This window comes from Anopheles ziemanni, chromosome 3 (assembly GCF_943734765.1).
Source record: "Anopheles ziemanni chromosome 3, idAnoZiCoDA_A2_x.2, whole genome shotgun sequence".
Taxonomy (NCBI): Eukaryota; Metazoa; Arthropoda; class Insecta; order Diptera; family Culicidae; genus Anopheles; species Anopheles ziemanni.
In genome coordinates, this window is record NC_080706.1 from 91934715 (window position 1) to 91951434 (window position 16720).

Consider the following 16720-nt stretch of genomic DNA (forward strand, 5'->3'; position numbering starts at 1 on the left):
CCAACCAAACCCCTCTAGACCTTTCTCTAGGATTTAGATAAAACAAATTTCTGTTCATCAAATCGGCTTTCCGTCGTCGGGTGGGAGAGGACAAATTTTCCTTTCGTCCCCTCCCGCGAGAATGATTATTACCATGGCGATTTGGACACATTCTTCCTTACGCGATATGACGGACGCACTGCGTCCACGGTCCGCTATGTCTATGGTTCCCGAATGGCTGTCATTTGTAACTTTCGGCAGACCCCAGGCATGGGGACACACTTCTCTCGAACCGTTTCACTTCTGGGAGTGGAGAAAGATAAATAAAGTTCGGTATACGGCGCATTCGTATCGAATTCCAATGTTTTGATCAATTGGTCGCCATTTCGTCGTTCGTCGAGTCGCTCGAAGGTAGGCGACAGTTTCGTCGCAGGATAAGCAACGCCCTCGAATCCCGCATTCGGGCGGGGATTATGGGAAGAAAGTGGGAGACAATGCCTAAGGGATTGATCGCATCGAAAGGGTGTGATTGAGATATTTTTTCTTTAGGTTAGGGCGCTGTGGCATGTTTAATAAAGCAATAAAGTGAGGCATTTGATTGATGCCAGATATGCAGCGGGTTTGAATGGCGATCTCTCTAATCCTAATGATGCGATTTAGAACAACTTACTCAGGCGGAAGGCACTTCATTTGATGCATCAGAGAAAGGCTTGATGCATTTTACAGAAACACAGTAACGTTCCTTATCGACTGAATAAAAATATTACGAAGTGGAAATATTCAAATTATTAGAAAGTGTTAAAATGGGAATGTGTTCTACTTTGAAATCAATTGATGATCTTTTATTCCATTTGGACCACTTAGGAAAAATTGACAAAAAATGAGTTTCGAGTTCAAGTTCTTTTTGTTGAGTTATCGATTACAACTTCACAGCCTACTAGATAATTATAGACTACTAGATTGTTGAAGTTGTAATCGATAATTGTTGAAGAGCAGCGACTCGATAGAACAGAGCAAGCTTCGACACATAAGGAATGGATATAAATTGTCTGCGGTAGTAGTCAGAAGTAAAGCTTGTAGCTGGATAATAATAAATTATAGAACAGTTCTAACACTGCACAATAATAACTCAAGACTCCTCCTCAATTACAACTGCTTCAACAATTCCTTTAGGTCAAACCTAACAAACTAGATAGTTTGTTGAATGGACACATGAGGATTTTCACAGTATTTTGGTATCCGTGACCCAGGCGACGATTCACACGTGAATTCATTTGATAAAGATTTCACACATGTTTCAGCCTCACAAGGATGTCCTTGTCATTTCTATTTCTTGCACGAAATTTAGCAGGTCCAAACGCTGTTGCAGATGTTTCTCTTCCATCAGCCAAGCTTACATTTGTGGCGTTCATATGGATATCATCTAGTAGCCATGCGTTGGTAGTCATATGAGATGTTACTCCCGTTTTCTCAGTACGTGGATTTTGGAGGATAGCGTGGTTAGTGCATGATGTTTCCGCAGAGCTTCCCACATTTCTCTCGCCGTTGCGGAACGGATGACGTGGTATGCTTGGTTGTCATCGATTGACAAACCAATGAGAGCTCTAGCCGTACCATCTTGAACAATCCAGGTAGCATCAGGCGTATCAGGCTTCTCATGTTTCACAACGTCGATCAATCCTTCCTTGGTCAGCAACAACTCCAGTCGAAAACGCCAGATTTCATAATTGAAATCGTTCAACTTTTGAATCGAGAAATTCGTGTCCACCATTTTCGATCTCGCGATTCTGGGCCCATAACCTGTTGGTTGTATATTCTTTTATTCCACGTACAGAACAGATCACAGGCTAGACTAACTAGACTAAACAGATCAGTACGCGCCTCACGGAACTCTATCATTTCGCCAACTACATCATCCACATCGTTGGAAACAACGATCGTGTGATTGACCTGACTGTTCTCGCGTGTTCCTTGTCCCTATAAGTGTCACCATACCAAATCCCAGGGATTTTACTTGTTACCTAATGTAAATCCGTGTATAAACTGTACAAATAAATCATATTTTACAAAAAAAAAAAAAAAACAGACTACAGACGAGACCAACAGACAGACTAAGAAAATACCTTGCTCCATCTTCATCACAGTCTACTAGATAACTGTAGAGTACTAGATTGTTGAAGTTGTAATCGATAACTCACTTTTAAGAGACAAAACTTAACTCCTCGAAACAATGAAAACGAGTTGAATGCCAAGATCTTCTATTCTAATATTGCTGATGGGATTTAGAAGAACTTATTCAAGAGTAATTCTAATAACTTGTTTTGAAAAGATCATAAAGAAAATGTGTTCCATTTTGGATTCAATCGATAAATATTTTCCAAATCTTCTTCACAGATAAAATAGACAGAATTCTGTGGAATAGTGAAATATGTAAATCCTAATCTAATAGCGGTATAAACTACTTTTCTTCTTTCCTCCAGTACAAAGCAACCCAATGGTAATGAGTTACCCAAGCAACCGTCATGATGTTCCTTTCAATTTAATTTCATGGCCCCCTCTTCTGATAATTATTCCAGATACAAGACGTGCAGTAGCAGCTAACAATCAGGTGTCAAAAGTGGTAACCATTGCAAGGAGAGGCGAACACCGACCTGGTCTAACCAAGCGAAGTGGGCCGTGTGCGAACCAGCGATTTGATGGACTGTTATCGGTGGAAAATGTATCGCGCCGGTGTGCGAAAATCGTGGCAAACTGCATCTCTTCTCGCCCATCAGATCGAGCTCGTGGTCCGGGTCCGTGTATCTCGGAGCGAACGATCTACAAGTGGACCAAGGCCTGGTGGATGGTCAACACCAAGCCACCATCTGGACAATCAACCCTATCAGCAGCGGGCCATCAGACGCAGGCCCCAACGGGGCCCAACTTAGCACCTTCTTAATTAAGCATCGCAGGTCCGGGAAGGAGGAAGAGCACTGGCAGCGATGACTAACGGCCCTCGGCTCAACTGACAGTTCAGCTCTCGATGTGCAACGTTGTAATTACATTTTGAAAATGATAATGAGAAGCGGCCCGCAACAAGAGCGCGTGACCTTCGAAGACTGCGGGCATGCAAGTCGATGGTGTGGACTGGACAGCATCCACCAGCAATCCATCCCACGAGAGTCCGGAGGGCCGGCAAGGGCGCAGAGGTTGCAGCAAAGCAGGGCGCAGAGGTTGCAGGCCGGTTCTGGCGTTTCGCACTGCCGAGAACACGGAACGGAACTTAACACGCATGTGTTAAGTTGAAAAATAGTCATCATTATCGCGCAACACACATCGTCTGCGTCGTCGAACGGTTCTGCGCAGCTCAACCGAGGTAAACCGCTGGAGTTTCGCTCGGAAGTTGGTAAGAATTTTTAATTACTCAACTCAACTTTGCACTGTGACATTGTGTGCATGCGTTTGCGCCTTAGTTTGCGTCGAAGAGACGATGCGTACGTTCGCCTCCGGACCGAGGGTGCCGCAAAAAGTGTATGAATTGAAATATTCTGCTTGTTTTTCGCATGTTCTCCCGAGTCCGGAGACGCCGAACCCGACCGTTCCAGCGCTCGTTTGCCCATTTGCGACGTTTGCGTTTTGTTTGCTTATCGAAGATGAAGGTAATTACAAGCGTTTTAATGTGTGCGAGGATCGGTTCCCCGGGAACTCAGCGGAAGGCTACCGGAATGGTCTTGGGAAAGAAGGAACCCGGGGCGCTCGGGTGAGTCTTCATCATCATCATTTCTAGCGGGAGCTTCCCCAAATCGATCGCTAAAGAAGTCCCCGTCGAACTGAACGGAGTGTATCGTGTTTGTTGGACCGCGCTCGAATGGAGTCGGAAACTTTTCCGAAAGATTTCCGATAAGAGAGACCGGGCCCGGTTGTCGACGGGAGGAGACGGAACCCTAACATGCCTTCTGGTTTTTTTTTGTATTTCAGCCGAAGAGTGGTTAGAGAACGACACACGAAGAAGCGGTCTTATGCTTTTGTCTGCCATCGGACGGGAATGACCACGAACCTCTTCAGCGGCTGACCAAAAACCAGAAGCGGGCTCAGAAATGTGCCATGTCCTTTCTCTTTCCCCTCGGGCGGGGTGACCCCATCCTCCTACCCGAACTCCTTTCACTCATGTGGAAGACAATTCTTAATTACCAATTAAATTAATATTTTATATCCTTGGGAGTTGGTTGCCTGGACCTTTTCGGTCAAATCCGAGACCGTTCTTTGGTCATAAGAAATATAGACGGTGAGACGGAAGGTAGAGAGGGGTCATGTTTGGTCTCCCGGAAGATAAACAAGGGTCCGAAACGGGAAACCGAAAACTCCACACCACCAGACAAAACTCAATCACAACCACAAAAACGACCACTGGTGGAAGGAAAATTTGTGGTCAATTTCTTCGACCAAAGGACCAACATGCCCATAGGACTTTCGAAAAGGAGCGCAGAGAAGTACAACTATGAAGGTGGAGGGAGGAAATAAAGTTTTAACTTTAAAATCTACAACCTAAAGAAGGGGACGTCCTGTACGATGGTTTAAAATATGACAAGAAAAACTAAGAAGTGAGAACGAACCTGGATCGAACACACGCACATTCCTGTGCCTTCGGAACACTCCCTCGTGTTGTCGCCTTTTGGAAAGCAAGTGTTACGGTCGGTGGCGATCGGGGATGAGTTAACGCCACTTGGAAGCCCGTTCCCGAATGGCGGTTTGGAGTTCCTCCGCTGGGAATGAGAAAAGCAAATAAAATGAAACAATCTGTAAGTAAATGCTAACCAACCGTAAGATTATGTGATGACCAAACATAGAACGGGAAAGGGACGAAGAAGAAGACGAAGCAAAGCAAAACGAATGTCCTGACAGTGGCATTGCAACTGGAAGTGATTCTGATTCGCACGAAAGGAGAATCGGAAGCCGGCATCGATTGGAACGAAACAAAAACGGAAGAAACACAGGGAGGGCACCTCCCCCAGGATCGGAGAGGTCGGGGATGGAGCTGAAAAGGACTTTGTTGACAGAAGTGCTATCATCAAACTACAATCGAATAACCGAACCGTTTTCGTTTCACTCGTGTCTGTGTTGTTGTTTTTTCTTCTTCCCTCGAATGTTTGTGTGTTTTTGGTTCGGTTGGAGCTTATGTTTGTGTCAGCATAAGTTGTGACAACATTGTCTCTATCGGGAAAAAGGCATCGCTTCTGAGGACGGGCGTCGTTATTTTAGTTGTTTTTTTTCCTTCTTTCTTAGTGCCTTTTTTTTCGATCGCTCCACCTGCGATTGCTTCGGACCCCGCAAGGGATGGCTAGTTTCTGTTTTTCTTTTCGATCAAATCCCTTTGATTTAGGGTTTTCTAACCTTGAGCCGGGTTTTGGGGGAACCTCTACTTCTTCGTGAAGCTCCTCCAAATGAGCAAAGGGAGGTAGAAAAAAACTCCAAACCTTCGATTGATACCAACCAATACCCAAATCTCGTTCGAACGAAAGGATCATCGTCTCTATTTCCCCCAATTATTTGGATAACTCAACCAAGCGTACTTTAGTTTGTCTTTCGGGGGGCGCAAGCTTTCATGTGGAAACCCCACCCACGCTGGACAAATCTAGTTCCCTGGTATTGTTTGGAAGTTGACCAGACACCACCCGGCAGCTGCTTGTCTTCTTCATGTATGTTTATCTTGCAACTGGAAGGAAAGAACGCCTAGGAAGGAGAAGAAAGGCCGGAACAAGGGCATTGAACCTTCGTGCCATTCCTGGCGAAATCTTTCTTGGATTTGTAGTTTGCTAGAACTCCCCATTTGTTCACTGATGCGAAGTTAAAAGACGATGGTTTTCTTGTGACAACATGATCATCATCATCATCATCCCGTCTTCAACTTTGAGTTCGCCCTCCAGGGAGCAGATGATGGTGTAGGGTCGAAGGGGGAAGGGATGTACCTAACCGTTTCGGTTGGTTTGTCAACAAATATTGAACTTTGTTTCTCTATTTGTCGAAGCTCGTTAGTTGTGCTCACACAGTAAGGAAAGGCAGTGTTTTGTTATTCAACATATTGAAACATATTGTTAACATTAACGTAATTAGCAACTTATGTTTGGTAGAATCATAAAATGAAGATGTAGCATGTAGTTAGTAATCACTTTGGAAAGTTGTTTAATTGATTTAATTTTGAAATTCATCCCTATTATGATTGTTATGTTATTGTTTTAATGTTATATCGATCTGTTGTCAAATTCTCTTTCCACAAACACCTTATTATTTACTATCGACTTTTACAAATAATCTCTTTATCTAGCACGCTGTTATTTTTCAGTTGGATATTTATAATAAAATCACTAAGTTTGACCGACGCATAAACAAAACCATCGTAATGGGAAATTCATTTTTTACCTTCTTGTTGCGCAGCGATAAAAGCATCATGCTGTGCATTTGCTCCAACAGTCATGCGAGAACATCAAATGACGTCCGCGCGTTTTCCGATTATCAATCGATACACAATTTACCTATTCATTGGAAAGTAATTACATTCGCTGGTCATTTTATCCTGTCGCGTTGCAATTATTCCCCAACGCGCGGCATGAATCAGGGCTTTTTCGATAAAAAATAAAATCCAATATTATTTCCCCGCGGAGAGCGCATGCAGTTTTGTGCTGCTTTGTTTTTGTTTGATTACACCCGCGTGTTCAGGTGGTTTCCGTTGTACGGCTACAGGTGGTTAGAGAGAGGGAGAGGGAGGGTCCAGGGATGCAGCAACATCATCAAGGGATGCGGTAGGATTTGCAAAATAATTAATATCTGCACGGGGCGTGCAAAAGTGCATCAAATGCCAATGGATTTGAAGTGAAAAAGCGATGGAAATTTCCTTCGCAACCCGAGGGAAGAGTCGGTGAAGATTAAAAGAAATTAAATTTTCACCATCTTTCCATCGTTAAGAAGGTTCTCGTTAGGGCTCCACACAAAGGGACAGTTCGCCGGCAACTCATTACGAGCGTGGCATAAGAAGGTTTTCTTTAACTCATCAAACCAAGCCCGAAGTGCGTTTCGTTTTCTTTCAATAAAAATGTGATAAAAGTACATTTGTCTTACACTGACACAAGGCTGTCTAATTGCGAGTGGACCAGGTGAAGGAGACCTCACAGATTTTAATTCCAACACCCGGTCCTGTTCTCCATTTGCATTTGAATGCCATGGAACTGAAGACGTGGAAATAAAATCATATTCTTGCGCTCGTCCCCCGAAAACGGACGTGCCCTCGGGCTCCAGCTAACGAGTTACAACACTTACGAGCAATCAAATCGGTGTAAACATTTTACTACCTTTTTATGGCGCGCCCTAAGTGCGCCTTCGGGTGTCGGACCTTCTTCTCTGCAGGTCCGAGCATAATCAATTGTAAGCAATTGTTTGTTTCTTAACGACTTGATGGAGGAAGGGGAGAAGGTGGTGGGGGTGTAGGGTCACTTTTGTGCCGCAGAAATTCGTATGCAAATTCAACATCTTGCGAGCGTTTGTTGATTCCGATTCCGACTCTGAATGCGAGCGAACGGAACCGTGACACCTTCTCTGGCGGGCGCTTTTAATAAGAACATTTTATGACCCACGCCGTGTATCATCGGTGTGTGTGTGTGTGGCCTTCTTTTTTTTTGCTCTTTCATTATGATCGTTTGTGCGGGATGGATGGCACTCGGGTTGGAGGCCTCCCGTGAGCAGATGGTAGGGTCGGAGCTGAGGCAGATAAAATGGCGGAACGATCTCAATCCGATTTTTATGGGAACTAGTAAAAATCTTGTTAATTACGCAAATGAGGGATCATACTTCCATCCGGAACTGCGAGGAAAACCCTCCGGCCCCCCTTTTCCCTTTGATCATGCAAATCAACACAACAAGGGCCAGAAATGGGCGCTCGCCGGTGGAAGCTTTCGGCAACGCCATAAACGGAATAAAGGTTCTGCGTAAGGTTCTTAAATCGCGTTTGGTGTCCCTTTCCGGGATTCAAAAAAGGAGAAAAAAACACGGAATGGAATGGTCACACAATTGCCCGCCCTCGACCCGACGCCGGCGGACGAAATTTATGCAAATCCATTAATATTGAGCGTGTAACAGGTCATTTATCAAGGTGGAAATTATGACGATAAGTACACAAGGCACCACGGGCCCGTGACGACGTCAAGTGAGCATCGCCCCCCGTGCCAAAGGTAAAGCTCCACAAGTTCCACAATTGCCCCGCCATGATGCTGCTCCGGAAAAGGTGTCGTTATGTCCGGCCGGAGCGTTCTACCCCGACGGAACGAAGATGGAAAGGAGCTGTTTCGCTTCTTTTTTTTTGTGCGCTTTTAATTCCCACTCCATCTTTGTCTATTTGTTCGGGGTTCTAGGTGTTTGCTCGGAGCCCCGGTCGGCCGAGCGAAGTGGCATGAAATTTTATCGCACACCTTAATCAGCCACCACTCTAGCTTCTTGCAGCTCCACCACCGGGAAAGGTGAAATAAGACGTCACGCCGGTAGATGGAATGGATGGAAAATGGATTTGACTGAATTACAACAAGAGATAACTTGTCGCGGAGTTCTCGGGCGTGCGTCCTCCGATCTAAAATCCCTTCCGACTACGGCGTGGCCGCGTGTTTTACATCGCCTACCACGCGAAAGAGAGTGCGAGAGGTGTCAGTTTCAGCTAGCTTTAAATAAATATTGCCCCAAGAAGCCGGTGGTGGTGTGGCTGGCATTAACCATCGACGGACGGACGACATAGGCATGGTGTCGGACTGACAGCTTACGGATCGCGCTCGCCGGTGGACGTTTGAGTGATGATATCTTGGGCGAGTGGGCTGTTAGTGCTGCCGTGCCTCGCAGGCACTTGATTCGTTTGCTATCCTATCGTAATTCACTAATTGAAGTTTGGTACGCGACGAATCCGAGCGCGGAGTTGATGGGTTTTTTAACAATCCGTAAAGGACCTAGCCGGAGGATGCATTGAGGTGGTTCCTGGTGCAGTAGTTGCCAAGGAAGGTCGTACTGGAATTCAGGAGCGATAAGCAATAAATCATGCCGGCACGGTTGATGAACTATGGAGCGATTCTGTCAACACTTCTTAACTCAATTGAACGCAATACACTCGATTAGAACTAGAGATAACTAGTATACACAAGTATACAAACTTTTGTTTATATACTTTATTGGATGTGTTCTTTACATGATCTTTAGAGAAGATGGATTCATGTGAATCTTTTATCTAAGATGTATCCGAATTCTAGTTGATGAATCTCCAAACTCCCAAACTGAATCTTTATGATTTCCAAAGTTTCATTAACCTCCAAAAACTGCATGAATCTATCGACCAAAACTAGAATAAATAATGACTAAATTTGGTACACCGTTTTGTATTCTTCAAATTCATCAGTTTACCATAATAAATGTGAGTTTTATCGAAAAAGAGGACTAGGCTTTTATGATTATAGTAAACATAGTGTTACTTATGCGAAAGAATAGATTGATAAAGCTAAATTAGTTTGATTCAATGTGTGGAACAAAAGGAAGGAAAAATTAATGAATAATAAAACAGGAAGCTTTGTAAATTAAAGGATAAATTGAAGAATTCAGATAAATTCGATTCAGAGTGTGAAGCAATAAGCAGGAACAAGTAGGGAGTGACGGAGGACTCATGAATCATGTATGGCGAATAGTCAAAGATTAAGATTTAAGATTCCTCTCGCAAAGAATCATACAGAATCGTTGATTTGAATCTGAGTGACTAAGCTCTAGTTACATATTGCTTAGTTGAAGCTTCTGAATCATGTTCAAAATATTTGTTTTGTTTTAAAGTTAGTTAAAAATTTACTTGGATTGGTCTAGAGTTAATATTTGTTTGATTTCCCAAATAGTTGCTCTACTATATAAAACTTTTGCATCTTTACCAAACTGAAAATTGTATCCTCTAGTATTTGAGCAGTAAACTCCTACCGGTAGCCTAGCCATAAATTATAGCAAAATTTCCCCACAACGGAACACCAGGTAGCAGCTCACGGAAGGGATGAGGACAGCCGTTGACAGGTGTAAGCATTGGCTCGGTGTTGTCGGATTTATCGATAGCATAAGCGCAGGAAAACAGCGCCCACAAAGGAGGCCCCTCCGAAAGTCGTTAGATCGAAAGGCACTTGATTTCCCCCCAATACCCTCCCCCGGCCCCTTCCGGAGCCAATTGGAGCGAAAGTTTTGCACAACATAAATAATTCCCCATAAATTATTCACAGTTGTCTTTGGCTTCGCATGACCGCACCGCAAGGCTCACATCGCAAGGGTGCTGGCGGCAACGACCTCAATGCAGGGCAGGTTTTGATGCTAGTCAGCAGCAGCAGCGAGCGGGCACGTGGGTTTGCGGTGGTATGATGCAATCTGCATGTGCACGACGCCCACCGAACCCCCGAAACGGCAGATTGAAGCATTCCTAGGACGGCACGACAACATTTTCGAAACCGGTTAGTGGTACTCTAGTTTTCTTTCCTCATGGACTCATGAATCATGGACCTCTCGTGTAGTTGAGAGTCGAGAGTAGGGCTTGCAAAACGGTCCCAAAACCATCGGGTGTGATTTGATTAACTAATCAATAGCCCGGGACCATGGGAAAAACCGGGAGACTCCGGGAGTGTGTTTCCAGGGTGCGCGCAATGTTTCGGTAATTGGAAGCGTCGAGCGGACCAGGCTCCCACCTGACTCGGTGGCCACCTGGTCAACCGCTCCAGGAATGTCCAGCCGACCATCGAACGTTCATAAATCGAGCCCTCGATCTCTTCCCCTTACCCCCTGCCCGTGTCCCGATGTGATCGCTGCCGTTGTTCGAACGTCTGGCGAATGTTTTGCGAAATTGAAATTAATAAATTATACTGTCGGCAACGGACCCGAACCGTGCGTAGGCTCCGAGCCAGCTGGATCACTTGCGACGGAGTGAACCTGCAGCCCCAGCAGGGAGAGTAATCAAAATATTTACCACCAGACGAAACGAGTCATGGCCGGTGTCGATCCATGGTTCTGCCAAGTGGAGCCCTCTTTTTTTTTTGGTGATGCGATGGAAGTGATTGGAAGTTAGATGAATAGCAATGGGCTCTCGGTTCTCCCACACCGGACGGGAATAATTCGAAAAGTTTGCTTGAATAATTAAAAGTCAAATCGAACCGAATGCAGATTGCGGGAGATTGGAAGATTTGCTGTCCCACTTTTTTTGGTTTGGTTTGGTTTTTACGTGTTCGAGTGTGTTTCCACTGAGGTCTGTGGACCTTCTAATGGATCGTGAGGGGAAGCTGATTAGAGTGAATTTAAGTGAACGGAATTTGAGATACGATCGGATGAGCTGAAAGATGGATGGCTTTTGCACGAGCTGGAAACGGTTATGCAAACGAAGAAGTTTTCAGAAAAGAAAGAAAGAACTTTACTTGTTGGGAAGTTCATTTGGAATTGGAAAATAAGAGGTTACATATCCTCGTCTGGAATAGCATTGTGTTGACAACTTTAATAGGTTTCAATCGATGGAAAATGTCACTCGTGTGTCGTTTGCCGATTTTGTTTTGGGCTATGATTTTACAGATTAGAACAATCCGGTTGAAAGCTTGAAAGACCGATTTTGATTAATGTTTTTCTATTGATTTATTTTTAATTAATTATTGTTGACCTTATTGTAATCATCTGCTAATTTAATTTTTCTTATAAACTCCTCTACGTATGGATTTAAACACTTTTATGTAGTGTTTTTATGTAGTGTCCGCACCCTGCTTTCCCTAAGAAATATCGATTTCAGCGGATCTTAATCGAAAAAACGATTGCCGCAATGCAATTGGAATATCTTAAAATCGACTGAGCATTGAAAAAATATTACTGCTTTTCATAAAACTACCCGGATATGAAACGTCCAGAAGTAAGTTGATTTTTGTTTTTTTTTTTGCAATACGGCAAGTGAAACAATCGACGCAATTCGAAAGTTAGCCTCCCAAAGTCGGACTTAAGGAAGATAAATAATATTTGTGACATTTTTACACGCAAAAGGATTTTATTTCAATTTGATTGACGACGAGTATGACACCTCTTGTGCCATTTGGGGATATTTTAAGTAGAATGAAGCGCAGTACAGGGTTTGTATCGTGATAAATGATCACCTTCGAATGAGAGATGTACAACATAAGCTATCATCCATCGGTTGTACGTAACTCGCTTTATTGGATCCATTTTAATCGATTTCACGAAGCATCATTCTGGTATAAGCCATGCCGCGGTAGTCGTTTTTAAAATGGTACCAATACATCGCTTTATCGCCTTCTAAGTTTCCATACGGTCCGTTGAGGTTGGCATAGCTGCATTGATTGTGCCACCAAGCTCCTTTTTTATATTCGGCGCATTGAAGTGTACTATGGTTATCATTATCGCTATCCTTAGTAGAGAATTTCGTTCCCTGGCTGTAAGTCATTGAATCTTCAGCCGTTCCACTATAATTTCCAACCTTTAGGACGAACTTTTCCGCTTCACTGCCAATCTCAAAGTGGTCATACTTTGCGTAGATGTAGTTTCCGTCATAGTCTTTCACTTCCACCATGAGCTCCTGCTTTCGGGTTGAGGTCAAAAGGTGAAGATACTTCAAACCTAACCAAAACTCACTGTCAATTGTTCCAAAGCCATCGCGATACTCAGCCCAGGTTCTGTGGAAGTCAACCTGCCCGTTGAAGCGATACTGGAATACGATCCAGCCACCGCCGTATGCGGCCTGTTCACAATAAACCTTTTTGAAATGACCATTCCCAAGATAGATGGTGTAGGTACCAGATTCATTTGATGACACGTCCTTGCATGACCAAATAATGCTCTTGTTCTTGATAACTTCGGTTTGGAGTTCCAAGCTGTTCTTTGTTTCACTTTGGAGCTTGTTGAGATTAGCTTCTAGCTCTTCATGTTTAACTTTCGAACGGTCTTCTAACCTGGTCATGTTCCGCATCATCTCCTGCAAGGTGTTCTCATTTGCCTGGACTTGTTTTTCGATTTTATTCAGTATACCTTTCTGAGTTTCATCTCGCTCTTTCACATTGCGTTCAAGTTCCTTGATAAAATAAAAAATATATATATATATATATATTACATGCATTCAAACCAATGGTTAAATTCATTATGAAAATGTTTGTACCTTCATAAAACGCTCGATAGCCTGCAAGGAGTCGTCCCTTGCCGTTATATTGTTCTCCAATTCCATCCACGTGCTCTGTAGACTTTCATATTTTTCGTACAATGATCGTTCCATTTCGTTCAATTTCTCTCCATGACTTTCGATTTCCAGCTTCGCACTTGGACCTTCTGGTGGTACATTTGGCCGAAAGAAAAGTTTACCCAAAAACAAATCTCCATATCTATCGGACTCCGAGGTGGTCCCGAATGAGAAAAGAACAAACAACAACACAGCACACACGAGAGCCTTCATGGTGAAGGAACACTAATTGCTTCACAACTTGAATCTTCACCACTTCTGATGATTAACTTCGGATCGCGGAGCTATTTTATAGTCCGGAGGCGTGAGAAAAAAAGGCAGCACATTTTGATAACAAATTGGTCGGTTTAGCGTCATCGCAAAATGTGCCTAACAGGGCATGTTATGTTGATAATCCAGACTCCCACGGTACGTTGCGCTTTATGTGGTTGTTATCAACAAGCATCGTTGCAACGTTGAATATGGCTTGGTTTTTACGCGTTTGAGTGTGTTTTTAGTGATGTTTTTGCAACTGCTTATGGATCGTGAGGGGAAGCTGATTAGAGCGAACTTAAGTGAACGGAATTTGAGATACGATCGGAAGAACTGAAAGATGGACGAGCTGGACACGGTTATGCAAACGAAGAAGTATTCAGAAATGAAAGAAAGAACTTGTTGGGAAGTTCATTTGAAATTGGAAAATAAGAGCCTACATTCCTTTTTTTCTCATCTGCAATAGAAACGTGTTGACAAATTTAATGGGTTTCTATTGGTCACTTGTGTATCGTTTGCCGATTTTGTTTTGTGCTATGATTTTACAGATTAGAAGAATCCGGTTGAAAATTTGAAAGGCTGGTTTTTTTTAAATTTATTTACGATTGGTTTTATTATTTGACGCTTTAAAAACTTGTGTTTTTGAATTACTTGAACTAATTTTAATCTACTACCCATCGATTCTTTCTGGTGAACTCCTCCCCTTATGGATTTAATATTTCATCTTCATTTCATGAAATCCTGAGTGAATATTTTCTCGATGATTAGAATCGAGAAAAAAACACTATTACTTATTTTTATTTCATTCAGGGGGGTCCGCGACAGCCGTGCGGTAGCGCCGGTTAGAAAAATCGACCCATGAGCGCCGGGGCTCACAACCTCGACGGCGTGGGTTCGAATCCCAACCGAGACCGGACCCTCCCCTGTACGAGAGGACTGACTATCCACGTACACATAGGGTAAAAAGTCTCGTAAGCCCTTTACAGGGCAGGCATGACCAACAAGGTCGTTACGCCAAGAAGAAGAAGACTTATTTTCATAGAACCATCACGATACGTCCTGAAGTAAATAGGGTTTGTTGTGTTTGTGATACACCAAGTGAAACAATCGAAGCAATTCGGAATTTAGCTTCCCAAAGTCGGACGCAAGAAAGGTAAATAACATTTGTGACATTTTTACACGCAAAAGATTTTTTTTGGAATTTGAGTTAAAAGCAGAGGTCATCTCTCCAATTAGGCGCTTGCGTAGTACAGGATTTGTATCGTGATAAATGATATCACCTTCTGATTGAATGAAAAACTTACAACACATGTTATCATGAATTGGTTGTGCGTAACTCGTTTTATTTTTATCCATTTTTAATCGATTTCACGAATCATCATTCTGGTATAAGCCATGCCGCGGAGGTCGTTTTTGAAATGGTACCAAAACATCGCTTTTTGTTCTGATAAGTTTCCATACGGTCCGTTGAGGTTGGCATTGGTGCATCCATTGTGCCACCAAGCTCCTTTTTGATACTCGGCGCATTGGTAACTTGCATAATTGTCATTATCGCTATCCTTAGTAGTGAACTTCATGCCGTGATTGTAAGTCATTGAATCTCCAGCCGTTCCAATGTAATTTCCAAGCTTTAGAATGAACTTTTCCGCTTCACTGCCAATCTCAAAGTGGTCATACTTTGCATAGATATAGTTTCCGCTATAGTCTTTCATTTCAACCATAAGCTCGTGCTTTCGGGTTGAGGTCAACAGGTGAAGATACTTTAAACCTAACCAAAACTCACCGTCAATTGTTCCAAAGCCATCGCGATACTCATCCCAGGTTCTGTAGAAATCAACATTCCCGTTGAAGCGATACTGGAATACGACCCAGCCGCCATCGAATGCGACCTGCTCACAATATACCGTTTTAAACTGACGATTCCCAAGATAGATAACGTAAGAACCAGATTTGTTTGATGACACGTCCTTGCATGACCTAGGAATGCTGTGGTTCTTGATCAATTCGGTTTGAAGTTCCAAGCTGTTCTTTGTTTCATTTTGCAGCTTGTTGAGGTTAGCTTCTAGCTCTTCATGTTGAACCTTTGAATGGTCTTCTAATATGGTCATATTCTGCATCATCTCCTGCAGGGTGTTGTTCTTTGCCTGGACTTGTTTTCCGATTTCAATCAGTTTACCATTCTGAGTTTCATCTCTCTCTTTCACATTGCGTTCAAGTTCCTAGATAAAATAAATCCTGACGGTAAATCAGTTCTTCAGTGGATGCTACATGCAAATGCTAAACTGTAATACAAATTTAATATTTATACCTTCATAGAACGTTCGATCTCCTGCAAGGAGTCGTCCCTTGCCGTAATATTGTTCTCCAATTCCATCAACGTGCTCTGTAGACTTTCATACTTTTCCTGAGTCGAACTCAACTCCTGGAAAACGTCTTCCTTAGCAAGAGTCTGATTCTGCTCTAATTCATCAAGCTTATCCTGTAGCGTTTCGTATCTCCCGTTCATAGAATCTTCCATTTGCTGCAAATAGAAAATCCAGTTAATTATTTCCTTTGCTCTAATATTGTGTGCATCCTAATGGCTTACCTTTATAGATTCATCCCTTTCTTTTAAACTCTTCTGAAATTTCAATTCGTTTTCTTGAACAGATTGTTGCACCTCCTACAGGAAAGTCAAACCAAGCCGTTAGTTATATAATTTGAAAAATTTGTTTCATTCCAACATTTCCATACATTCAATAATCGCTCAATTTCGTTAAGTTTCTCTCCATGACTTTCGATTTCCGCCTTAGCACTTGGGATTTCCGGTGGTGCATTTTGCCGAAAGAAAAGTTTACTCATAAACAAATCTACACCATATCTATCGGACTCCGAGGTGGTCCCGGATGAGAAAAGAACGAATAACAACACAACACACACGAGAGCCTTCATGGCGAAGGGACACTAAATGCTTCACAACTTAATTCTTCAACACTTCTGATGATCGACTGCCGATCGCGGTGCTATTTTATATGTCCTGAAGCGTGAGAAAAAAGGCAGCAGATTTTGATAACAATTTGGTCGGTTTAGCGTCACCGCAAAATGTGCCTAAAATCAGGTCGATTTTATTTTGATAGTGCAAACTCTGACGGTATGTTGCGGTTTATGCGGTTGTTATCAACAAGCCTCGTTGAAATTAAGTTTGGTTCTTTTTTTTATCTCCTCTTGCAGTTTACCGCAACTGGTTAAATACCTTATTGAACTTGTTCGTAG

General features: G+C 43.0%; 1 protein-coding gene across 1 annotated transcript; it reads right to left on the bottom strand.

Moving 5' to 3' along the window:
- Nucleotides 1-12193: 12193 nt before the first annotated feature.
- On the bottom strand, nucleotides 12194-15986 carry LOC131285822 (angiopoietin-1-like). The gene is made up of 4 exons (XM_058314676.1): nucleotides 15777-15986; nucleotides 15252-15687; nucleotides 13139-13305; nucleotides 12194-13054 (listed from the first exon to the last, which is right to left on the bottom strand). Exons 1-4 carry the CDS (start codon nucleotides 15984-15986, stop codon nucleotides 12194-12196), a joined length of 1674 nt encoding a protein of 557 aa, XP_058170659.1.
- Between the last annotated feature and the right edge of the window lie 734 nt (nucleotides 15987-16720).

Excerpts from the sequence above, each read along its gene's own strand:
- LOC131285822 (XM_058314676.1), bottom strand. The coding sequence starts at position 15,986 with ATGGAAGATTCTATGAACGGGAGATACGAAACGCTACAGGATAAGCTT. Across the intron at positions 15,688-15,776 it reads AGATCGAACGTTCTATGAAG|GAACTTGAACGCAATGTGAA; the intron begins GTATAAATATTA and ends TATTTTATCTAG. Across the intron at positions 13,306-15,251 it reads TGGCTTTGGAACAATTGACG|AAGGTCCAAGTGCGAAGCTG; the intron begins GTGAGTTTTGGT and ends ATGTACCACCAG.